This window comes from Hakea prostrata, chromosome 2 (assembly GCF_041222555.1).
Source record: "Hakea prostrata isolate BN-2017 chromosome 2, UWA_Hpros_2, whole genome shotgun sequence".
Lineage (NCBI taxonomy): Eukaryota > Viridiplantae > Streptophyta > Magnoliopsida > Proteales > Proteaceae > Hakea > Hakea prostrata.
Window position 1 is genome coordinate 51,441,760 of NC_142601.1, and position 26,547 is coordinate 51,468,306.

General features: G+C 41.2%; 1 protein-coding gene across 3 annotated transcripts in view; it reads left to right on the forward strand.

The window, feature by feature from the left end:
* The window catches only part of LOC149024759 (actin-related protein 8-like), a 45,219-nt gene that overhangs the window by 16,104 nt on the left and 2,568 nt on the right, over positions 1 to 26,547 (forward strand). For all 3 annotated transcript variants that reach the window (XR_016171667.1, XM_089144969.1, XM_089144970.1), the window contains exons 3-9: positions 9,887 to 9,957; positions 10,211 to 10,278; positions 11,028 to 11,089; positions 12,328 to 12,425; positions 21,355 to 21,436; positions 21,782 to 21,924; positions 25,124 to 25,272. Coding sequence is in view for 2 of the 3 variants with exons in the window: in XM_089144969.1 (XP_089001095.1) it covers positions 9,887 to 9,957; positions 10,211 to 10,278; positions 11,028 to 11,089; positions 12,328 to 12,425; positions 21,355 to 21,436; positions 21,782 to 21,924; positions 25,124 to 25,272 (673 nt within the window). In the remaining variant the exon portion in view is untranslated. The remainder of the gene's footprint in view (positions 1 to 9,886; positions 9,958 to 10,210; positions 10,279 to 11,027; positions 11,090 to 12,327; positions 12,426 to 21,354; positions 21,437 to 21,781; positions 21,925 to 25,123; positions 25,273 to 26,547) is intronic.

Consider the following 26,547-nt stretch of genomic DNA (forward strand, 5'->3'; position numbering starts at 1 on the left):
AAGAGGAAATCGAAGAGAGAGAGAGAGGGCGGAGAGGATGGAGGAGATGGATTGATGATCGACTTTGGAGAAGATCATTAAATCATTAGCGAAAGCAAGGTGAGTGATGAGGGACTTACATTTGGGAATGGGGGAGATGAGAAGTTGGTCAGTTTTTGATTGGAGGATATGAGAGAGAACCTTTTAAGCAAGGGAGAAGAGGTAAGGAGAGAGGGGGCAACTTTGGCGGATACCAACATAAGAAGGGAAGTACCTCGCAGGGGAACCATTAGTGATGATGGAGAAGTTGGGGGGTAGAAATATAGATCTTAATCCAATGGATAAAGGGGGGCGGGAACCTCATTGAAGAGAGGACATCACTAATGAAGTCCCAGCGAATAGAGTCACAGGTTTTGTGGATGTCAACCTTTAGGAGAGGAGATTGTTGTCCACAATACTATGACTAGAGATAAAAGCGGGTTGGTTGGGACTCACAAGTAAGGGCATAACCTTCTTGAGCCTATTCACAAGGACCTTAGAAATGAATTTATAGAGGAGGTTGCAAAGGGAGATGGGGCAGAAATCCAAGAGGGAGGAAGCATCTGGTTTTTTGGGGATAAGACATAAGAAAGTTTGGTTAATGGAAAAAAGCTGAGAAGGGTTGAAGAAGAAGCTACAAATTGCTTTCACCAGGTCTTCCTCAATGAGGTCCGAAGAAGCGAGGAAGAAGCCCATAATGAAGCCATTAGGCACAGAAGCATGATTTTCTTTATGGGATCGGATGGCCAGAACAATTTACTCAGTGGAAGGGATGGCACAGAGAGATGAGAAAGAGGAAGGGTTAAGGAATTTATTGAGGAGACCAAGGGGAAGAGGGTGTGGGGGAGGGAGAGAGGGAGGGGAGAGGAGACTGGAGAAGAAGGAAATGACTCTAGACTTAATACTGGGGGGATTAGAGCTCCAAGAGCTATTGCTAGCAAGAAGGATGGGAATGGAGTTGAAATTGAGGCGAGCTTTTAAGGGAACGATGAAAGTAAGCAGTATTGGAGTCCCCGAGCTCAAGTCATTTGACCTAGCTTTCTGGAAAAGGAAGCTTTCTTCTTGGGAGGTAAGGGTGGAGAGATCCCTGGATAGGGATTTCTTATTGTCCGCCAAGGATGAATTGAAAGGGTCATCATAAAGGAGGGACTGGACTCGAAGGAGATTTGAGCGACAAGAAGTGACCCTAGAGGAAATGTTTCCAAAGGTGGAAGAGTTCTAAGAACGAATGGCTTCTTTGGTGTTCTTGAGCTTGCGGGCAAAAACAAGGAGGGGGAGAGAATGACAGTGGACATCCTTCTCTCAAGCCTCGATAATAGTGGGTAGGAAGGTAGAGTTGGAAGTCCATATATCAAAGAACTTAAAGGGTTTAGGGCCAAAGGATTGGGGGGAGGGGATGATATGGACGAGATAGGGGGAGTGATCGGAAAGACTAAAGGGGGAGAAGGAGACATGGGAAGAAGGGAAGTAGGAGAGCCAAAAATCATTTGTAAGGAAACGGTCAAGCTTATAAGCAATTCTGGTAGTTCCAACCCGGTGGTTATGCCATGTAAGAAGGTGGCCCAACCAGCGGAGATCATAATGACCAGAGTCATTGACCCAAGAATTAAAAGCATCGACCACAACAAGGTGGGGGATGCCCACCAAGGAGAGCACAAAGGGAGGCTTTTGATTCTTTGAGGAAATTCTTAACTTCCAATTGTTTAACAAGGGAGTTAATACCCATGACATTCCAAATAAGAAAGTCAAACATAATAACAAGGAGGGGGTGGGGCAACCATATGGCTATTGGGGTTGGGGCTATCAATGGGGGAGAATGCTACATCCAGTTGAGTAATGCAAGGGGGGCAGTCTCACACAAGGGGGATTCCAAAGAGGAAGGGATTTCAAAAAGATCAGGGTTTATAGATGAACCCGAAATAGGAGAAGATGGTTTCGTGAAGAGAGCTTAGGCCAAAGTGGGTTTAGCTGGATAGGGCTCTATGCAGTTAAGGTGGGTTGCCAAATAGTTCAAAGGACAAATAGGGTTGATGGGTTTAAGATTATTGTGAGCTAAGGGATGGGAGGGTGGGCCTAAAGGGTGGCGAAAGTGGAGGCCCATTAAGGGTAAAGATGGGGCAGTAGTTTGACCTGGGTCCATTAGGGGAGAAGGCACGGGGGGGGGGGGGTTTTGAAAGTTGAGTGGACCCCACACATACGGTAGGGGTAAAGGGTAAAAATGGCAAAGCAGAAGAGGCGTTAGGTAAAGTTAAGGAGAAAAATGATGAAGTTTCATATTAGTTTCCAGGTTCAGCACAAAGGTTGAAAGTGGAAGGAGAGGGGAGAGGCAGAGGTTTGGCAGTGCTATTGTCTTTGAGGTTTGCAAGACTATGGAAGGTCAGAGCTTGGGTGTCAGGGGTGAGAGACTGGGTTTCCAGCAGTGACCGGTCAATAGTGGAAGGACCATTGGTAGGTGAGGGAGAGGTGACAATCTAGGCCGTGACGGGGGCTTTGTCTTTAGGTGGCAAATTGATAGACTCAAAGAGATTCTGCGCTTACTGAGGAGCAAGGATCACAATACAATGCTTGTCTCGTCTTCGTCTTCTCCGGTAACTGTTAGCAACTGGAGCTTTTGGTGGTTCAGTTGCAGAAGGAACACTAATAGTCGGAGCTTTTTGCGGTACGGTTGCAGAGGGAACAATGGTTGCCGAAACAGTGATACTGTCCAGAACATCGACAAATTTTGGCAGTACAACAGGAACTTCAAAGGGCATGTGATCATCCGGCGGTTTTTGGTTAGCAGCAGTGCTAGAGTGAGAGCAAACTGGCACTGACGACAAGCAAATACTTGAATCATGACCAAAGGAGGAACAAAGGTTGAAGGAGCTGGAACCCCCAGTTATAGAAAATAACTTGGTCATACTTCAATCCGTTGTCATCTTCAATAGATAGGAGAGGTGGAAGGGGTTTAGCAGTTGAAAATTCCACGCAGATCCTAGCGTAAGAAAGTCTTTCCATGTTAAGAGTTTTAGCATCATAGCGGAGGGGCTTCCCAATAGCAGATCCAATACAACTCAGACAATAATTATTCTAGAATTTGAAGCGGAGACCAGGGAGATTTATCGACAGGGAAAGGGTGCTGAAGTCAACCCTATGGAGAGGCATCAAAGGAGCCCAAGGTTTAACAAAGATGGGATATTTGCTGACGAGCCAGGGGGAGCCTTCCAAGGCATGGGACCTGCAAACCAGAGAGGCAAAGTTGAAGAGAAAGGTACTAGAGTCAAGAAGGTGAGTATCCATAAGGCCTAGAGCTTTCCATTGTTTGGCTAGGGAGGATTTGAGGATACCAATGGGGGAACGGGACCAAGGAATTGGCCAAGGTGGCTTCCCACTCTTGAATTATTGGTTTTGGTGCCTGGGATATGGCTGGGGTCTTAGGTCCATTCTTGTCCTTTTGTTCTTCCACTTTGACTATCACCTTAACTAATGGCTCTGTTGTAACTTGTAAGATTTGAAGAAATCATGACTTATGTTTGAGTGATATAGTAGGGCCATTATTTATATTAGAAACTTACCAAAATAGGAATAGATCTTCCAGTGTGGCAATATACAGTGAGAATAATAAAAACAACCTAACAAGATAATTCCACCCTAAGTAATAAAACAACAATTACTATTGTTGTCTTACAACACTCCCCTGCAAGTTGGAGCATAGATATTTATCATGCCCAACTTGCCAATGATATTACTAAATGGCTTGGTGCTCAAGCTTTTTGTAAGAACATCAGCCCTTTGATGTCAGAGGTAACAAAAGTAATACGAATCAGTCCAGCCCCAATCTTTTATTGATAAAGTGTCTGTCAATCTCCACATTCTTGGTCATGTAATGCTATACTGGGTTATAAGCTATGCTAATTGCTGATTTGCTATCTAAGTACAACAACTTTATAGGTATCTCCTGACTCCTAATCTGATCCAAGTTCTTTAAGCAGCCTAGTTAGCCATAGTACCTCACAAATACCTTGAGCAATTGCCTTAAATTCGGCTTTTGCACTAAAATTTGCAACCATTGCCCTTTTTTTAATGCAATTGGTATGTCCAAAGTGGGATCAAGAGGTGGTTCAGAAATAGACTCACTAGAAACTGTTACCTTAGGACTAGGAGTTGGAGCTTCTGATTGGCTTGGTGTAAAGGGGGCCTTCTCTTATTGATCGCCTTTGATTAGTCTTTAGAGGCCGTTGCTCCCCTTGCATATCAGTATTCTGATCCACCAGCTGTTCCTGTCTGGTCATTCTATATTCCAAGGGAGGATTATCAGCAATAAGCTTAGGAGAAATATCTGAAGGAGAAACAAGAATTGGAACCTCTTCACTAATACATTCCCCCTAAAGAGGTGTAGGGGCAGCAATGGAGGTGGTTTGCGATGGGAGGAGGAAGGAGAGAGAGAGAGAGGCGGCGATAGGTGGTGGTGGTCCTGCGAATGGGTGTTAGGGTTCTCAGACTTGTCTTGGCTTTGATACCATGTTGTAAGATTTGAAGAAATTTTGACTTATATCTGAGTGACATAGAAGGGGATTTATTTATATTAGAAACTTACTAAAATAGGAACAGATCTTCCCAATGTGGGAATATTACAATGAGAATAATAAAAACAACTTAACAAGACAATACTACCCTTAGTAATAAAACAACTACTACTACCACCTTAGGACAGGCTCATATGCAAAGTTAAGGGCATAAGCACCCTCCGTCTTTCTCCTTCATTACCATTGTCCTCAATTCTTTATTCATTTGTGTTTCCTTTTAATTTATTCTTTGTTCGTAAATTCTCTACTACTTATATTTGTTCAGGCACCTTCTTTTATGGTTGTTGCCTTTTACTAAGATCTTACCATGAAGAAGATGATTAATGGAGGATATGAGTTACGAGGTTATATCTATTTGAGGATGAACTTTCTTTGATTATATTCCATTACTTCAGTTTCCTATTAGATTAATAACTTTGCATCATCCTTCATTAGAGCTTTTAGAGTTATTAAATAGTTGTTATGGTTCTCTTATAACTTATTATGTGAGTCATCTTAGTTTGAGAAGCTTTATTATGTGAGCTATCCCCCTTCTCTTAGTAAATGGTTTGGGCAACCATTTTTTCTTTAGTAGATTCTGGTGTGGGATCTTTGTCTTATTATTTCAATTTTGAGCTTACATTATTTTTTTATATTTGTTGATGATTATTTTAGGGTTACTTGTTGTGAGCTATCCCCTTTGTCTTAGTAAACGGTTTGGCCAACCATTTATTTCCAGTAGATTCTGGTGTGGGATCTTTGCTTTATTATTTCAATTTTGGGCTTTTATTATTTTATTATATTTGTTGATGATTATTCTAGGGTCACTTGTTGTGACCTAATCTAATCCCTTGGTTGAATTATGGTTGAACCCTTGTTGGTCAGGCTGCAACTTGTTCACAGGAAGAAAACATTAGAGCGAGTCGACCAGGGTGGTCTGGTAGCTGCCTCCAAAGCTTAAGTCAGATTCAATTAAAACACCACCCTGAGGATGGGCTTTTAGAGCTCTGAGTTAAGTAGCTTGAGAGCAAGGAGAGTAATGGAGCATTACCAGTAACTGAGGTAGGTGAGGGGTACCTATAGATGAACTTGATGAGTGAGGGTTATCAAACTCTCCATTTGGATTGGGTTTCCTCTTTGACTAACACATCGGATGTCAATGACCAATTTGACATATCGGACATTGGTATCAGCGGTTACAGTCTAATGTGATAGGCCTTGTCATTTATAGGTTCTTGGTAGCGACCCGATAGGCTTGTTGCTCAAGGCAGATATGGTGGCATGTAATTGGATTATGTCTTGAGCTCTTAGAGTCGTAAGAGGTTGCGGAAAAGCTTGAGCACTATGGTGCACCTAAGGTAAGAAGTGATCTGCTCAGCCAGGAACTTGAACTGCATCAACTGTTGCTTGGGAGGTTTTTACATATGTTTCAGAGCATTCATCCTTAGTCTCATTTGATTAATATCTTGATCTTCGTTTGTTATAGCGCAAACTACGTTCCGAGGTCAAAGGTTGAGCCCCCCAGACCAATGCCTTTTGAACGCAACACGAACCTCCTTTTGAGCTTATTTTTGAGGTTAGGATTGAGTTCTCGCATGTTATCCATGAACTAACTGATCCAACCACTATTTGAGGATCAAGCTCCCATAGTTGGTGTAATTTGGCATAACGCGAGCCCCTCAGTCCTCTGACTCACCATTTACTGGTTGGGTTGGGGGAATGTTCTTTTGGAGAAGTAAGTGTCCTAACGTTTGGTCTACGACGTTGCCTATTGGTAACCTATTGCTGCTGTTCGAAATGTCTCTCACTGGGAGAAGCCCAATAGTAATTATAAATGTAAGGCTCTTCAAGCGTGATGAGCACATTTATGTGTGAAATCTTAGGGCATAAAGCATGCATTTTACACACTTAGAGTGGAGCTACCTTGGGTTTTATGTTGTTTTTGAAGATTTTAGTACTTTTCAAGATTTAAGCAAATATTTGGAGTTTTGGGTATGAATCATGCAATTTTACACGTCAAGAGGTCCATTCAAATTCTCAAATGTGAAAATGGGCCTGATCTGGAGCATGATGGGCTAGAGATGTGATTATGGGTCAACTCCGAAATATTTAAGAGATAAAGAAGGCAAATTTGATCTACGGCTGAGATTATAAATTATCAATCAAATCTATAGAGATATTATTGAGAGAGTCCAAATGGAGAAAAGAGTCCTTGCATATTTCAATATCTTATTTCCTATTTGTGATTTGATTAAAGAAAGAAAAAGAGGAAAAAGAATTATATTCAGACAAGGAAGAAGGAAAAATCCCGTTTTTGAATGTCTCTGTTCAATTTCGATCAAGCCCTTCATCGAACGGTCAAAGCGTCACTGGGAAGTCCTAGGGTTGTAATAAGGGATAGGAGACAATTGGGGTCTTGAGCCGCCAACGCAGACTTGCGCCCATGGTCGTCTGTTATATGTCCTGCCATCATCATTGTGCCTTGGTTATGCGAACTGTCTGGTATACAGTATATCTAAGTCGTTCTTACACTTTAATCTTGACCACTTGTTGAAATTTCATTTCTGCCTTTCTCGAGTGTCAATAGGTGTCCTCCTTCCTTATTTCTCACTTAGTAGACCTTGGTGAGTGCTTGGAGCTCTTTTTGATCTTCCTTCTATTTGGTGTTTGTGTCACCCTTAGTCTTCGGTTGCTTGTCCCTAAGCTCTTGTCTATGTTTCACGGTCTCTCATCTGAACCACCAGTTAGTCTCTCTTTTCAAGCACCCTGTCTTAAGTTTCCTTCCCTTTTTTCCACATTTTTGTTTGATATGGCCCAAGTAAGCAAGAGAAAAAGAGTGGCGAGGAGGTGGGAGGAGTGCGAGGAGGGAGAGGAGTGAGAGCAGTGGGAATGAGAGTAGCCAGAGGGGTGTCAGCCTTGCCCCAAAAGAAGTCTACGACTTCTCTTTAGACCCTAACGACGTGTACACAAACGCCTTTTGCTTCTGAAACCATTCCTCAAGCAGCACCGACACCAAAAATTGACCTCCAAATTCCGAGGTGATCCCAAGGTTTAAGTTCCGGAGGAGGAGAAGGAAAGTTGTTGACCCCCCAAATTTGAGGTGTTTAACCACAGGATTGCAGGATCATTTCCTATCTGAACTGAGGGAGAGGCATCTCAAAACCATTTGGCAAGTATACCACATGCCTGAGGACCACCACATGTGCCTCCCCACATATGAAGGTAGGGCCATCATCCCAAGTCGTGGTCTAGGGTTGAGCCACTTGGACTGATGCCTCTTGTTGAGCTTATTGCTTTGGGGTTGAGTTCCCCCAGTCATCCGTGAACTAACCGATCCAATGTGATTCAGCCTGGTCCTACCGCTGTTTCAGGACTGAGCTCCCGTAGCACAATTTGGCACAACAGATATATTTGGTGGGAAATTGTCTAAGATATTTTCTATACTTTGTGGTTTTACATATGGATACTCGGTGTTCATGTACATATTCTTCGTATGGATAATGCTAAGGAATATTTTTCCTGTTCGCTTTAATGGCTATGTTTGTAATGGTATTTTTCATTAGTCTTCTTGTGATTATACCCTTCAAAAAGAATGGTGTGCGAGAATGAAGAACAAACAAATGGTAGAGGCCACTTGTTCCCTTTTGTTTGAAATAAAGAAGGTCAAATTTTGTTGGGCTGATGCCATTTTGTATATGCGTTCATCCATTTTGAAGAGTGACATTCCATATTCTTTGCTCTTCCCATCTGCCCTTCTTTTTTGTTTCACCAACTGATGTCTTTGTCGTGCTTGTTTTATGCGAGATCATCATCCTAGGCCTTCTACATTGTATCCTAGATCTCTTGATTGTATCTTTGTTTTGTACTCACATCTAAAAGGGTTGTTGATGCTGTTCTTTTGAGCAACGCAAGAACTTCGTTTCTGCCAATTTGTCCTTTTCAAGTCCACCTCCTATTCCGCTGTTCCTGTTTATTGTCTGTGAGTCCGATGATGATTTCCTTATTTATGTTGTTTAGCATGTGGTTCCGTTGGTTATAACACAGCTTTGTATTCCATTCGCTTAAGTTCTTCCAAATCAACCATCAACAAAGCATTTGCTCATCCCCAACAGTTGGCTAGTGCCTTCTTTCTTTGATGGACTTTGCCCTTCTACTTCTGTTGTTCGTAGATCCTTAGGTTAGTATTCCTTCTTCTGATCTTGATGTTCCAGTTGCCTTCTGTAAAAGGGTGTTTGAAGTTGTGGTCTGTTTGCTTGTTTTCACTCCTCTTTGTCCACTATTGAGAGTCACCCAATTGAATAAGTTTGTTTTAGAGGCATTATTAATTTTGGATGGATGGTTGCTATGACTAAGGAACTATTAGAATCAAAGGAGAATCAGATGTGGGACCTTATTCCGTTGCCCTCAGGGAATGTGTATTGGTTTTCCGAGGGTTAACCTGGATGGATCTCTAGTTTGTTTGAAGGCCAAGCTTGTGGCGAAGGGGTATGCCGTATGCCTAATTCTTTTCTGTGTGGTTGGGTTCCATTCCTCCCACCTTCTTTGATTGGATCCCAGAAACTGTTCATAACCTCCACTTTAAGAGTTGCGCACTTTCAAATTTTGGAAGCATTGAAAACTGTCAAATGATCAGCATTGGATGAAGATGCTGAAGGTATTGATTACAGAAGCAGAGAATCCCTTTTTTTTGGGGGGGGGGGGTTGGGGGAGGGGTCGGTGGAGGGGGTGCAGTTGTCGAGAATGACAAGACAATGAAGACAAGAATTATTTCCAAATAATGAAATCAAAGGCCTAAAAAAGGGGATGAATGCAAAGTAAATTAGTGAAGATAGTTGAAATGCAATTACTGGGAAATACAGGGAAGCAATCAGTTAGTGAGCTAGAGTTGATGATGGAGAGGAGATCTAAAAGAAACCTAGGAATATTTCCTAATAGACATTGTATATTCCAGAGTATATGTGGAAGTGGTGAGATAAATGGGGCTTTAATAAAAAAAATGCGAAGAAGTTCATCAGATTCTGGACGTACTAATTTACATTTTTTTGATCAGCAATTGCAAGAATCCTTTAATAGTTGCAGTTATTTTGATTAATCATTCCATCTGTTATTATGACTACCTGAGGAAGACCTTCAAAGTTCTAACCACACTTAAATATTTGGTTGTAGCACTTATCTGGGTTGCTAAAATTTAAAATTTAAAATTTGGACCATTCTTTATGGAAAGCAAACTGGGACAAATAGTGACAGCCATTGCATTCTATGCCTATATTGTCATATCTTGTACTTGGTTGTATTTATTTAGCTGCCTTTATTTTGTTGTGTAGGTGGCTTGGGCTACTGCAAGTTTGGTTGGAGCAAGTATGCTGGTCCATCTGGGCGATCGGCAACATTTTTGGCAAGTTTCATATACTTGTTGCATTTTGGATTTAATTACCATAAGCAGTTTCCAATGTCTCATTTCACCAGTAAAGGGCTGGGAAATATTTTTACTTTCTTTTCTGTCTCTCTTTTTGGCTTTCCTCTTTGTGGCTAACCTCTTTTTTTTTTGTCTGCCTCATTTTGACGGATCTATCTGTCTTTGTCTTTTGTAATGGATTCTTTTATCCCCTTCCAATATTTTTTACCTGTTAAGTCCGCTTGTTGTGCAGGAATTTGGTAACATTGAGTCTCCAATGCACTCTAAGCTTCGTCATTTTTTTTCTACAATCTACAGCAGGTCCATGATATGACGTTACTTTCATTTTGTATTGCTATGCCTTCTTCAGTTTAGTTACATGGATTTTCCAATCTAATTATCTTGTTAATGATGATCTCAAACCCCACCGTACTTGGGTATGTAATGTAGTACTAATTTTACCAGTGAGATCCAGTGGGAGATCAGCTTACAACAGAATTACATGGAAAAAGAACAATCCCATATTAGGAGAGAAAATGATAGCCTAATAAAATCAATTCTGATTGTCCTGAAATTTGATAGCCAGGCACTAATTCCCGATAGTGCGGGTTGTGGGAGTTTGAAAGGAAATATGACTTTTAAGTCCTATGAGTTAGAATAGAATAGGAAGTTCTAATTCTGTTTGGTCTCTGAAATTATAAATAGAAGAACTGTGTTCTGGAGTCCTCACATGTTGAGAAGTGAAGCTGCTAGTGAAGTCGAGCTTTCCTCTCTTCTTCTTCTTGTCTTTTCTGTTTTTTGTTATAATTGACAGTAGGGATGGAGGAGGGAGTAGAAAGAGTTCTGAGAAAATAGGCTTCATTGTGTTCATCTCACATCATTTAGTATATTAAAGGTCTTAAACTGAAGCACCACATATACCATTGCAAACATAAGTAGTCCCTCCCCCCACCGGGGGGGGGGGGGGGAAACCAACACATCAATAAGATTAAGAAGAACCAATTTTGAAGATATAATTGTCCTTACTTGTAATATCCTTCTAAATAATAAGTTGATCATATCTCCTACAGAATGCAGGTGAAGCCCTCAACGCAGCCAGTTGTTGTTTCCATCCCTGTCAGCCATTTTGATGGTGAGACACCATGTCATTGTCAGCTCAACAGTGAAATGTTTACCTTTGCTTAAGCTGTCATATTTAATACTTCTTTGTGCATCATTGATGGTAATATTTGTCTTTCAGAACAAATGAATTCCTTTATAAGCTAGCATTTCTGTAGTATGATTATCTGATGGTATTCCTTGTTATACTGATTCATAACTCGTAAGGGACTGGGCATATGCTTGTAGATTTTTTTATTAATTGTGCTCGGAGGGGCCATTCTTTTTGGGGCAATATTGTTTTTTCTCCACAATCGATGGCTTTAACAATAAGACTAATGTATTAGAAAATGCATGCTTGATCCCCATCTTTGAATGTAATATAGATCAATGTAGCCTTTCTCGCACAGTGCTGGAGGACACCTACAAGCCAGTTCTTATTCCTCAGCGAAGTTTTATTGGAGGTGATGATATACTCATCATACTTGTTCCCTCAGGAATCTGAATTGTCATGTCAAGGCAAGACTTGCATGCCACAAACCAAGAGTTCAGCTAAAGAGGGGGTTGGACCACACTCTTGGGTGAATTCTCTGTTGCTGAAGTCAGTAATCTGAGGAACAGTAATATGAGCTGGGAACTGATTGAGTAGTTTGATTAGTGTGATCAATGTGATTATGGCATTCTTTACCTTCTAAAGTACTCTCCCATTTATAGGAATAGAATGAATGGCAGTCAGATTAGGTATCTTGGTGAAGAAAGGAGGAAAGTTCCCCTTCCCCAGTTCAAAATCCTGTGTCACAACAGCGGTTATATGATTAGAATAACAGCTTTGATGGATGATAGCAGTTTTCATTTCAATTTTCCACTTTCGCTGGTTCTTATAACATAAGTCAATCATCCATAGGTGGACCTTCTTTATGCATATCATTACCTATTGAGTAAGAAGAGTTAATTCAATTATAACTGATGGGATAACAAGGTATATGTTTGCTTATAATCTCTCTTTGCAGTTTGGCCTTTAGAATTCAAATTCAGGTCTATTTTATGAAGATTCTGAGTTTGTGCTTGTTTTGCCAGCTCCATCCGGCTGGTTTACTCTCCAATGAACCTTTCCCCCCCCCCTTCTATTACAGATTCAAGCATTGGATTTATATTTTGTTAATTATTTTGGGAGAGATGTTAGTATTTGTTTCATTTTATGAAGATGAAATGTTCCATTCACCTTAATTTTATTTGAAATAAGGGGCTTGCTTTTTGTTCTTCTCCTTACAGACACCGTTTCTGCTAAAGCAGCAAGAAAGCAACTGAAGATAGCTATCTTTTCAGTCCTGTTTGAAATGGATGTTCCTGCTGTTTGTGCAATCAATCAAGTGGGTTAAATCTTTTAACCTTGACATTTGTACTCTTATTTCTTTAAGTGCATCCTTCCTGTATACCCCTCCCCCCCCCCCCCTCTTCCTTTAATGCATCAAATATAATTTATTTCTGTAGATGTATAACTTGGTTGGCATATCTTTAGATGCCCTGAATTAGAGTTGTACAAAACACCAATTGTCATTTTTACTGCTAAGGATATTATGTGTATTCAGAATTCAGGTTTCAGTTTCAAAACCTGCTTTTTAGGTTTTGAACTAAAATATTTCGATCAAAACTAAAACTGGACAAGCGAGTTTCAATAGTGATTTTGAGAGTTAAATTGATAAAATGAGGTTCTCAAACTTGAATGAAACCACAGTTTATGCCCTCAAAACACAAGGATGTCAAATGGTATGGTTCCATTACAATATAGAAAAGCAATACCTGAAACCGAAACCGTACCATATTGTTTTGTATCTACATTTACAAAACCGTTGAAAGTACCTGGCGGTATGGTATTATTTCAGTACGAAAATGGCATGTATACAGTATGATACGGTTTCAATATATATACGGTGCAAAACAGTATAAACGGTATATATCATATGTACTGCACCCAAAACTGTTACTGTACCATGCCACAATAGAAAGTTCGAAACCATTTTTAAAACCGTACCTTACTGATTTTGAAATGGGTCAGGATGTATGGTCTTACATGGGCAGCTTCACTGCTGAATTGACACCCTTATCTAAACAAATTGAAATCCTTAAATCTTACAAGATCACATCCATGATGGAGCTTGACTTTGGACCCCAGGATGCTAGTGTACCAGATATACTCTAATATGGCCAACTTCACACAATATGTTGTACTAGACCATGTATAGTTTAATTAAAACAACTTAGATATGTTTTAGGGACAAATAAACTTAAAGTTATAAACCATTTATAAATTGTACATCACACATGTTTTTTTTTGTTTTGGTTGATAAATGATTATTGTATTAGAAAGAAGGAAGATACAAAATAGGCAATCTAGTAGAACCCCAATTTGATTGGAGGGGGGGGGGGGCTGTGAGGAAGGAGATTCATAAAAAAAGGGCATTCCTTTCAACCAGGGCCTCAAACTAGCCAGAAAATCCAATTGAAGTTACAATCTGAAATAAACCTGAGCTTCTGCATCCTTCTGAATAAGCACCATCAACTCCCCTAGAAATTCCATAGGCTCTTGCTCCACCTGTTGCTGGCTCAGCTGAATGCAGTCAGCCGGCTGGTTTTGTTCCCTCCAGAATGCACAGATTTCCTTTTGCGAAGGATTGCTGTGTTAATAAGGATATAAAACAGAAAGGAACAAAATACATGCCTTCCATCCCAAGAATTGTGCATGAATCCAGATTTTTTCCATGACTTCCATTGAAAACTTCCTGTTGAGACAATCATATGCCTTATGCAAGTCCATCTTTAATAGCGCTGATGGGTAGGCTGCCATCCAATTCCTCTCACAATGTCATGGCAAACTAATATGTTATATGCAATTGGTCTGCCCTTTATGAAGGCTGATTGGTTCTTGCTGACCAGATTGCCCACTAATTGCTGCAACTGGTTTGTAATCATTTTTTTTAATAATCTTATATAGCAAATTAGACAAAGCAATCATTCTAAATCCTGCAAAAGTCCCTACATCTCCCCCTCTTGGTATTATAGTAACAAAGTTGCAATGATGGAGTTAGGCATGATTGACTGTTCAAAGAACCAAAAAATAGCCTTTGTGAGCTCTCCCCTACCAAATCCCAAGAAGACTTGTAGAACTTTTAGCATTGAACCTATCCATCCCAGGGACTATGCTATGCTACCCAGATTTTTCCAGCTACTCCGAATATCAATATCTCTGCAGCGAGAGTTCACGTTCGGCAGAAGTTTGAAGGACTGAATCAGACCTAATAGAGGCCCTTGGTTTGGTTTCCTAAATCCACTGGTTTGGGAGATCTGTCCTAACCTTCTAATTTTAATTCCAGTCCAAATTTCAGCAACCAGTCATCACAATGGGATAAAATTTGGATGATGAGAGCTACCCAGCTCTCACCCCACCCAAATCAAGTTTGATCCCAACCTGCTGATGGTTTAATTTCCACACAAGTCTCTGGTTTATAATTCGGACCTGCTACTATCTGTATTTTTTGACCATTTAAAACAGCCCAAACTTGGAAACTTTGCTGGGCATCCCACAGCCTGCACTTGACCCTGATTACAGCCCCTTTTATTGACTGAAGTTTTGAGTTACACCTTGAACCCTGGGCCTGTCTGGTTATACTGCCATCAGGGTTAATTGTTAGTTTGACTCTCTTGAATCATTGTGGGTTTATTTTGGCCTAGCTTAACCCAATCTAGTCTTATATTATAATGTCTCCCAACTTCCCCATTGCATTAAACCCTGACTAACAAAAAAGGCCTTAGGGTTTCTCTTTCTTTCTAGCTTTGTTTGATCAAGTGGTGTAACCATAGACCATACAGTTTAAGAATCAGCCCTGTTGAACTTTTCCCTTTTGGTCTCCACAACTTCTTCTTCAATACCATGAATCTATTTCTTCTATATTTTGAGTTCGCATTGGAATTCCTTTTCTGTTTAGCTTTTCCTGGGTTTTTTCTTTTCTGGGGGTCATATACTGTTGTCTACTGTAGTTATTTGGTGTTTTTATTTGGTCCAACCAACAGTAGAACAAAATCCCTAGTTCAATGTGAGATAAGGGTTTCAGTTTCAGTTTCTGCATTACTTTTAACCATAGAAAACACGTGTTACACCAACGCGCACGCATGTATAGGGAGATGAATAAATAATTTAATTAAATTAAAAGGGAACAAGAGAACACGGCCTTTAAGAGGAAGACTAGAAAGAAGAACTGAGGCCCCAGGAGACAACAATAAGCCTGTTTCTTGGGGTATCATCAACCAGGGGATGGGGGATGGCTAAAAGCCTAGTAGAAACATCAAAATGGATGGCATTCCAAATCATGTCTGTAGAGCGGGATTTGGAAGTTCATCTTTAAAGATTGCGCTCCCACCACAGATGATGGATAGTGGCACAGAAGACTAGCTTACCAATCCGATCACAAATTGAAGATCCTGAAAAGTTTCTCAAAATCCAAGACAAATCACAAGAAAAACCAAAGGAGCGCCTCGAACGGGGCCAAATGGAAGTTAGGGCTTTTCCCTAGATAGATTTGGAGAAAGGCCAAGAAAAGAAAAGGTGTTCAAGGTCCTTTGAACCATTCCAACAAAGGATGTAGTTTTGGATTGGTGGGGATATGGCGATGAGTTGGCCAAATCTGCAGCACTCTCAGGATTGGTTCGTGTACCACCATACCTTACCCCCCCTTTTTTATGGATCCTACTCTATGACTCTCTAAGATGTAAGATCCCTCGTGGTTTTCTCTTGAATAAATAAAGCTCTCTTTTCTACACCCAAGAAAAAAGAGAAAAAGAGAAAAAAAGATATGGCGACCAATAAGGAAGGATTGGGTGGGGAGAGCGAGGTTAAGGGCCTTCCAGAGGGTAAGGGAGTGAGAGTGGATGTGGCCTTTGAACCAAACCGGGGGGGGCCAAAGGGGCTTGAGGTTGTGGGTGCGGAGAAGGTTTTGGTGGGGGCCGGGAGCCAAACGGTGAGGACATAATAAGTGTTTTGGGGGGAGGGGGGGAGGGAATCCCAAACATGTGTGAGAATGGGGGGGGGGACCTAGGAGCCATCAGAAATGAAAGCAGACAAGGGGGTGGCTTTGGGGATACGGGTATCATAAACAGTACGAGGACCAAAAAGGGTGAAGATAATGCCCATCAGAAGCCATGGGTCAAGCCAAAAGGAGGTGGGACAGCCGGTGGAGATAGAGGTAGAGATTGCCGAGAGAGCACAAGGTCTCAACAGGAGGAGTTTTCTCCAAACCTATGAAGGGTTTGAGGGAATAGGGACGGTCCAAAAGGAGTCAGACTGGAGGAAATAAGAGTAGACCCAATTAACCTAGATGGAATCATGCTTTGAAGCAATTTTTCAGATAAGTTTAGACATGCCATATTAACATCAATGATCTGATGAATTCCCAAGCCACCTTCTAAGGTTGGACGGTAGATAGTCGACCAACTAACAAGATGGATGAAGCGCGAGGCTTCCCACCCTTTCCAAAAGAAAGCACAAAGAATGGACTCCATGACATGGATGGTAGATTTGGGGATGGAGAAGATTCCGCACCAATAAAGGTAGGAGGATTGGAGAACAAAGCGAATGTGCATCGCTCTACCGGCAAAAGAAAGAAGCTTGCCTTTCTAGAGTTGAAGCTTCTTACGGATGTGGTCGAGCATGGGATGGCAGTGGTGAGTAAGCTTACCAGGAATGAGCGGGCGGCCAAGGTACACAACAGGGAAGGAGCTAGGCTTGAAGCCCGCGAGCTGGAGAAGGGAGGTACGCAACTGATCAGAGACATCGGAAAGAAAGAGGGTAGATTTGTCGAGGTTAACCCTAAGGCCAGAGAGGGATTCAAAGAGAGAAAGGGCCGAGTGGATGGAGGAAATGGACAAATGATTAGCTTTGGAGAAGATCATAAGGTCATCTACTAAAGCAAGATGGGTAAGATTAAGGGATTTGCATTTAAGGGTAGGGGAGATGAGGAGCTGGTCAATTTTAGATTGGAGGATGTGCGAGAGAACCTCCAAGTCCAACGAGAAAAAGGTAGGTGGAGAGGGGGCCACCTTGGAGGTTCTAACATAAGAAGGGAAGAAACCGGAAGGGGAGCCATTAGTGATAATGGAAAAGCGGGGGGTGGAGATACAAATCTCAATCGAATGGATGATGGGAGGAGGGAAACCAATGGAGGAGAGGACTTCACTAATAAAGTCCCAACGAATAGAGTCAAAGGCTTTGTGGAGGTCAACAAGCGGACAATCTCTACACAAAGGATGATGTTATCCGCTAATTGTGGCCAGAGATAAAAACAGATTGATTTAAGCTCACAAGGGAAGGCAAAACCTTTTGAAGTCTATTCGCTAGAACTTTGGAGATGAATTTGCAAAGGAGATTATAGAGAGAGAGAGGGCGGTAGTCAGAGAGGGAGGAGACACCTTGCTTCTTGTGGATGAGTCAAAGGAAAGTTTGGTTGATGGAAGAAAGCTGAGATGGGTTGTTGAAGAAGCTACGGATGACACGAACAACGTCATTCTCAATGAAATCCCAAGTAACGGGGAAGAAACCCATACTAAAACCATCAGGACCCGGAGCACGATTGGGCTTATGGGAATGGATAGCAAGAAGAATCTCCTTAGGGGACGAGATAACATAAAGAGAGGAGAGGGAGGAGGGGTTAATGAATTTGTTGATGAGGCTAGAAGGAAGAGGAGAACGGGAAGGTAGGGAAGGGGGAGAGAGAAGGGTTGAAAAGAAAGAGATGACCTCAGCCTTGATACTAGGAGGGTCAGATATCTATGTATCATTGCTAGTAAGAAGGAACGGGATGGAGTTGAAGTTTTGGCGAGCTTTAAGGGAGCGATGAAAATAAATAAAATTAGAGTCCCCAAGCTTGAGCCATTTGATTCTAGCTTTCTAACGGAGAAAACTTTCTTCAAGGGAGAGAAGGGAAGATAAATTAGAGGATAAGACTTTTTCATTTTCAGCCAGGGAGGGGTTGAAGGGATCACTTTGGAGGAGGGATTGGACTTGCTAAAGGTCCAAGTGATAGGAGGAGACCCTAGAGGAGATATTTCCGAAAGAAGAGGAGTTCTAGGAGCGGAGAACATCCTTAGTATTGCGGAGTTTGCGAGAAAAGGTGATGAGAGGGAGGGAGTGGACGGCTTTTGACCAAGCATCTTTGACTATGGGAATGAAGGAGGGGTTCGAAGATCACATGTCAAAGAATTTGAAAGGCTTAGGGCCAAAAGAGGCGGAGGGGAGAAGATGGACATGACAGGGGGAGTGATCAAAGAGACTGGAGTGAGAGGAGGAGGCATGGGAAGTAGGAGGATGAAAGCAAGGAATCATTCAAAAGGAATCGATCAAGTTTTGAAGCAATTCTGGCTGATTCTATTCAACGATTATGCCAAGTGAGAGGGTGGCTAGACCAACGAAGATCAGAAATACAAGTCATCGATGTAGGAGTTGAAATCATCAATCACGGCAAGGTCAAGGGGGAGCCTCCAACACACTCATGAGAATACTAGATGATATTGAAGTCACCATTGATACCCCAGGGGAGATTGAAGGTGGAGGAGGAGATAAAACAGATATCCTCCCAAAGGGGGAAGCGATTAGAGGCACGATTGAAACAGTAAATGATGGTGAGAAGGAAGGGGGAAGAGTGGGTGGCGGAGACGCTGAGATGCGTGAGTTGCGGAGAGGACCTCAAGAGCCTGATTTGGAATCTAGTGGAGTTCCAGAGAATCCAAATACGACCATTTGGGGAGATAGAGGAAATTGTGAGAAAAGGCTAAGAGGGGGCATTAGAATGGGCAATCCAGTGGCATTGTCTGCTTGGACATGGGTTTCAAGAAAGGCACAAAGAGAGGCTTTAGAAACTTTGATTGTATTTTTGACATCAGCTTATTTTGCAAGGGAGTTGAGTCCCTTAACGTTCCAAATAAAGAAGTTAGACATTTAGACCAAGGGGGCATCATTGTCGCTGCTGGGGGTAGGGCAAGAAGAAGGATTGGTGGCAATCAAATAAGTAAAATTGAAGGGGGAGGTCTCACATGGGGGGAATTCAAAGGGGAAGGAGTTTAAAAAAGATCAGGTTCAATAGACGAGCCAGAGGAAGGAGACAACGGTTCAGGGGTAAAATGGTGTTTTAGGGGGGTAGAATAGGGGCCTAAGTCAGAGACAAATAGGTGGAGAGACCTTCGTTTTATGGGGGTAGAGGAGTTGAGAGGGGTAACGGTAGGATTATTTTGGGCTAAAGGGGAGATGGGCATTGAGTTCTCATTAATGGTTAGTGGAGATGGCTTGGGGGATATGGGCTGACGTGGAAGGTTAGGAGGCATGAAGACAAAGGAGTTGTTGGTATTGATGGGGTTAGGGGCCGAGAGGGCGGGGAGAGAATGGGCACAAGTCCTGAAGAGAGAAAAGGCCCAACAGGAGAGAGGCTTAGGCGAGAACTGGGTTTCGGGCCAAGAAGGAACAAAGGGGTTGGGGAGCAATGGGCTTCCAAGTGGAAAAAGGAGATGGGGGTTTGTGAGGTCGCCATTATCCAAGATAGAAGAAGCAGGGGGAGGTAGCAGAGGGGCAGGGCTAGTGGTCGTGGTTAGCAGGGAAATGGGAAACTTTTTCAGGCAATGGCACTATTGACAATCGGTTAGTATCAAGCAATTCATCGGGAGCAGTGGGTGAGGCTACAATTCGAACCGTGACAAGAGCTTCAATTGTAGCAGCTTTGACTGTTGTAGTGGATTGACAGGTGTAGTCGGTATAGATCTGCTTATCTTGGGGACACGAGCTTGCCGTCGGAGGGGACCTTTTGGCACGTCTTCTTCTTTTCCAATAGGTATTAGTGACCGGCGGGATTGGGGTTTTCATTCTAAGTAGCAGAAGCAGGAGTATTGAGATCCATCGAGGCGGTGATCTTTTCAAGGGCATCAATTGTTCGTTGAGGAGCGACACAAACAACATTGACCATCTCTTTAGGGGGCAGAGCTTCAAAGGGCCGAATTTCAGAGGGCAAAGAATCTTCAGGAGGAGTTAGAGAAATGGTAGTGCTGGCATGAACGAGAGCAGTTGAGGAACAAGTACCCGCATTATGACCAAAAGAAGAACAGAGTTCACAACTCAGGGGAACCCAGTCGTAAACGATGATTTGATCATACTTGAGGCCATTGTCTTCAACAATGGAGAGGGACAGCAGGAGGGGCTTGTCGGCAGGGAAATCCACACAAATCTGAGTGTAAGAAAGCTTTTCCATCTTGAGGGTTTTGGAGTCAGTGCGTAGAGGCTTACCAATTGCAGAACTAATACGACTAAGGTAATCACAATTCTAGAATTCAAGCAGGAGACCAAAAAGACTGATCCACAGAGGGACAGTGTTGAAGTCGACCTTGTGGAGTGGTGAAGATGGAGACCAAGGCTTGATGAAGATTTGGGACTTACCGACAAACCGGGGGGAACCATCTAAGGCTCGAGCAGGAAGTTGCCAAAGTCGAGAAGGTAAGTCCCCATAAGACCTAGTGCTTTTCATTGTTTGGCTAGGGATGCTTTGAGGATGCTAGGGAGGGAACAGGGCCAAGGAGTTGGCCAATAATGGCGGATTTTCAACTGTTAATACCAGGGGCCGTTGAGGAGGGACTGTGTGCCAAAGGAACAGGGTTGGCAGAAACTGGAGGCTAGAAAGTAAGGTTTAAGTCGACAGCAGAGGAGTTGGGTTTAGTGAATAGGGTGTTCCAGGGTTTAGAAGGAGGAGGAGAAGGGTCAGTGGCGACTGGTAAGGGAATGGGGGTAGCAGGGGGTGAGGAGGGGGCAGCGACGATGGGGAAGACAAGGACATGGTGTCTGGCACCCCTTGTTTACTTAGTTGGTTATCCTTGAAAGATAATCTCTGCACCCAAAGGGAGAGTTGAGGACTGGTTCTAATCTCTGGGGGGAAAGATACTTATTAATAGCCTGTACTCCAAATTTTTACTCCTAATGCTAGAACGCTCTGTGCATGTGAGAATAAAAGTGGGAATGATGACAATAGTAATCATAGTATTTTACAAAAGGGTACATTTTTTACATCATAATGCATAAAAGACGATGGTCCAAAAAATTGTCTTTTATGCATTTACATTTATTTCTGCAAGATATTTTTCAGAAAGGTTCAATATGCCCAAGAGTACTAGATATGTGAAATGTAAGAGTTCCAGATTGTTGGTTCATTCCCCTCATGTCAAAGCTGCCTTTTCCAATGTGTTAGAATTAAATTACAGTGTCCTGTGAAAATGTAGGCAATTCTAGCTCTGTATGCAGCAAGACGAACCTCAGGCATTGTCGTAAATATTGGTTTCCATGCCACATCTGTTGTTCCAAGTAAGTTTTTATGATAATTTTGATCTTTTTATTTTTTGATACTGGTATTAGATAGACTTTGGGTCATGATCATCAATTCAGTCATAATTCTCTAATAATAACCTCAGAGGGCTTCATCAGGACATTTCACTGGTGGTTCTGTAATTTTCTTGGTGGTTTTTTAATTTTCTCTTTTGCCTTTTTTAGCATTGGAGGACTGCCTGTCAGTCCTGAAATCTCTCTCTTTTTATGCACACATGCATCATATATTTTCTTCCAGTTTTTTTGTTTGTTTTTGTTTTTTTTTTCTCTCTGTCAAAATCTCTTGATAATTCGGTTGTGGATATTATTTATGGTACTTCACAGTTTTAAGAGGTAAGGTGATGCGTGAAGTGGGTGTAGAAGTTTTGGGACAGGGAGCGCTCAAGCTTACAGGGTTCCTTAAGGAGCTGATGCAACAGAACAACTTCAATTTTCAGTCGTTATTCACTGTCCGCGCATTGAAAGAGGTAACTCTGCTTCTTATTGTGACCAAGGCTCAAGGCCTTTTTGACATATATTGCTGAAAGAATGCTTACGATGTCACTTGATCGAGTATATAATGACACTAGTTAAGTAGGACCCCAACTTTTGTTCAGTTAAACTAGAAGATGTCATATTCTAGCTGTCTACCTCTGCATGCTTTAGATGCCTGAAAATGATGAAGGATTTGATATAATAGATCATTTTAACCTCTGATTTCAGGCTCTCTTTTCTATTAGCAAAGGTGAACATCTACTTTTTTCCCAACTTGAGAGCAAGATATTGAGTGCCAGCAGAAGACTTAAAGGAAAAAGCATGGTTTCACAAATAAAAAAGAATGTGTTTTTCTTTTCAGTTTGCATAACTGTTGGAATAGGCATATGCTGAGTATGTTGAAGAGCCTATTCCTTCTGACTGGTAGTTTTGTAAACGTGTTTCATGCTGTTACCACATTTGACGCATGCAAGGTGGCAGTGGATGAAACTGTTGCAAAGGGGGGATTTTTGAGAGGTTAGGGATATGGACTTAGATTTTCACTTCTGTGATGAACTCAAAATTGGTGTTGGAAAAGAGAGAATCTGGTTTATAAGCATTTTGATCAATCACTACTATAATAAAGATGACGGTGGGCCTTGATGCAACCATAAGTGGTCACATGTTCAAGCCTTGCAACAACCTCTACGCAAAAGCAGAAGTGAGGCTACACATATTGTGATTCTCCCCAGCTCCTGCAGTGGTGGAAGCCTAGTGAACTGGGAATACCTTTTATACCTATTAGTTCAAAAAGGAACAAAAGTGGAGTAAGGAGGTGAGAGGAGAGAAAGAAAAGAGTATGATAAAGAATGAAAGTTGAACAAGAATGCTTTGGGTGAGAGGATTTTTCTCCCCAATATTTAGTTACTTAAAAAACTATTTTAAGATACACCAGTATTTAATAACCTTATATCAACAACCCCATACTGACACATAGGGACCTACAAAGGTAAAAGTAAAAGCTGATTTGAAAAAGTTCTCATGATATCCTTACTCTGTGAACTCTAACAATACCCATCATGCTGGAGAATGGGCGTCTTATTCCCTGCTTGCTCAAAAGGGTACTGAACTGGAGAGATTAACCCCTGTGGTGAGGGTGTTGACACCTAGTTGCTTGTCCTCATGTAAGGAGGCAAATGCAGCTAGACTCATATCTTTTTTATTTTATTTTAGTTTTTTGTTTAATGAAATGGCTTTCAATGTTAATGTGCTTTTTACAGCTAGGTTGAACAAGATTGTAGTTATAGCAGCCCTATTATTGCCGTGAAACTTTGTGGATCTCTTGAACCAATCTCTTCAGCCACAGAAGTTCATGGATTCCATGAGCCAACTGATGCAATCCATAGGCCTACATATAAAAGAAGTCCAAGAAAAGGCTGTCAAAGGAGCAAGGTTCAAAATTTCAGTTCATCTCGCCATCTCGCCTTTTGCCAAGAGACCAAAATACTGAAATTTCACTGAAATCTTGGATTTTGAAATTTCTTTTTTGTTTCAACTCAATGTTTGGGTTGGTTTCAATGTCCAGCCTAATTTGATGCCAATAAACACAATTGAAGTATTATTTTTGCCTAAAACCTAACCCGAAGTGGTGTTTTTGATTGGCACATGCTCAGCTGTATGTGGGTGAAACTCTGTCTAGAACATGAATTTTCACAAATGTAAATATGGATATTATGCAAGACAATACTAAGATTTTCATTGAAATGCAACAACAGATACAACAAGTAGAATTCAATATACAAATATATGTCAGGCTAAATCTATCCCTTGGGTCATGGAGGAGCACTCTAAATACCGGAAATAAGCAGGCTATGACATGGTACGGATAAAGTTATCCATATAGCACTGGCCTTCTATAGGTAGCATCATCAACATTAAATAGATATCCCTACCCTAGGGAATGTGTTGTACAGCCATGGTCTGTGACCTGCTTACAGAATTGGCATAACTGGCTGTGCTGGTCCTAATGGATATCCAGAGATGGAATGCACAAATGATGGACCTAATCCATCTCCATACCCATATGCAAACATGCTATTGGGAATTAGTAGATGTACCACCATATGCTGCACCAATTCCATATCGATAGCCATAAGCTCAGTATGGTAGAACCCTTTCAAATTTTCAAATTTTCATGAAATTTTTGAGATTTTTGTGAAATTTCCGAGATTTCATTGAAATTTCACCAAAATCTCGCCGAGACATTGCCTTTTTTTTTTTCTTTCAATTTCGCAGGCCATTCTGAAATGGTACTTACTAAGATGGCAAAATTTCATATTATGCCAAGGAATCCACTAAAACAGTAGTACTAGTAGAGTAGTAGCATGGTTGATAGTGGCATCTGTAATAAGTTTCTTATTGTCTCTTCTCTGCATTTTGTTTCATCCATGTTTGTTGGTTCATCTGGATTAATTAATGGGTCAATTTAAGTGATCATGTGACTTACTTAACTGGTCACATGACTCTGGCGTTCACGTAAGTTTGGACGCCTCCATGTGTAGGGGGTTTGTGTGCTGTCCAATTAGTTATTGAGTTTCCTAATTATGTTTTAAGTCTAAAGTGTTATCCTATTGGTGGAAGGACTCCTAGTGTAAGGCTGCTAAGCCATCTATTTATACCCTTCTCAATTGAAGAATAAATCAGTTGTAGGTTGTGTTAAATTTGCTGAGCAAATTTGCATGTGAGATTTCTTCTGAGTGTAGAGCTGCTGGTGTTTTGAGGAACATTAATTCCTTGTGTTTCATAGTCTAGGAGAGATCCTTTTCAGTGCTAGGTGGTTCAAACCCTAGTTCCTATATCTGACTTTGTATCCATCTATCTTTTTGATCTACTATTACAGGTTTGTCTAGGTAAGGATGTACATCCCAGTCCCCTCTTTCCCCTTAATTTATTTTTTGATCCTCTCCATCATACCAGTTGAACGTGGTTAACCTTCGATTTCTAAGAAAAACGCTTTGTGTGTTGGAAGTTTTCTCTGGTTTTTCATCCAGCTACCTATTCTTCCTACTAAAATGGGGACTTTGCTTTTCTGTTTCACATTTCTGTGAGTGTGTTTTTCTGCTTTTCATTAATCCATCTTCAGTTTTAATCATTTTGTGCAAAAGCTTTTCCTTTTTTTACTGCCTGATAGTAAGTAGTTGCATGGGCTCGCAGAACCTCTGCTATGTTGCTGCTGATTATGAAGCAGAGGTATCCAAGGATACAGAGGCCTCATTTGAAGTTCCTGGAGAAGGTTGGTTTACCCTTTCAAAGGAGCGCTTTCAAACTGGAGAGATATTATTCCAACCACTTATGGGGGGAATGTAAGGCATTTTTCTCTAACATTCTGGTTACTTTTTCTTGACACTGTTATCTGACTTGTTTTTGGTTTTGATTTTGTAGCTACTCAACTGATGCCATTTTTTATATACTTTTAAACAAAAACCCAATAAGAGAAGTGGCTTCTACTACTTTCTATTGAGTGATGATAGTGGTTGGAATGGGATTGCCCAGGGATGTCCCTCCTTACCTGCCTGCTAAGGTTTATATAGAGAAAGGCAGAAACAGACAAATAAAAGTACTAATGCACAGACAGCATAAAAATCTGTCTGATAAAGGCAGGGAGGTATATTTATTGACAAAAACTCCTTGCATTGGAAACCATATTTAAAAATCAATATGTGCTTCTTCTATTCCAAAATTTTGGAACAAAGATGTTAACTGATTCCTTAATTTAAAAAAATCTCCCAGATATGCTGGCTACAGAACTATTCAAATCCAGAAGGTTGCATACTTTTGGTGGGCCACGATACTGGTTCATGCCTGGGCCTCACGCATTCAGACTGTTGCTTAGATTCAGGGTCTCAGAAGCAGTAGACTGGAAACAAATGATTCATGTGGGGCCTTTAAACAGCAGTTTAATGTGATAGTCATATTACAAGATAGACATTTATTTTGAAAAAGATCATATTGTAAATTTAAACTGCATGGCATTGACACTTGGTTAACCCTATAGTGTGTTCAAGACCTCCATCTTGGTTTATTTTCTCACCCTTTGGAGGAGTGATGTGGCAAATTCTGAGTTCTGTCTTGACTGGTGCATGTATAGTGTTATTTATGTTATGTCAACCCTATATTCAGTTCATCAACATTTCCTCCTCCAGGTGGCTCTTGAAAATTAAATTTTCTTTTCAAAGTAATGTTATGGGTAAAAAGCTCCCCTTTGTGCTTGGTGTAAGTTATTACCTATCTCTAGTTCTCTACATTTTAGATCTAGAGGGTAAAGTGTTGAACATGTGAAACCCTTCTTGGCACTAATGCCTATTTACATGCTTCCCTTGGTGGGTTGTCTAAGAGATCTATCTGCTGGATGTTTTAAAAAGGTATATCAACCCTGGTTTTTTTCCATGTTGTTGGCTGTATGATTTACACTTATTTTTTGCAGACCAGTTAAAGGTTAATTTTACCTTTTTTTTTAACTGACGTCTTGATATGAAAATGATTCCAATTTTACTAGAATTTGTCTATCCCAAGAGCTTCAACACAAACTATGTCATAAGTGTTGAAAGATATCTTTGATCCAGTTGCTCGATGATGTT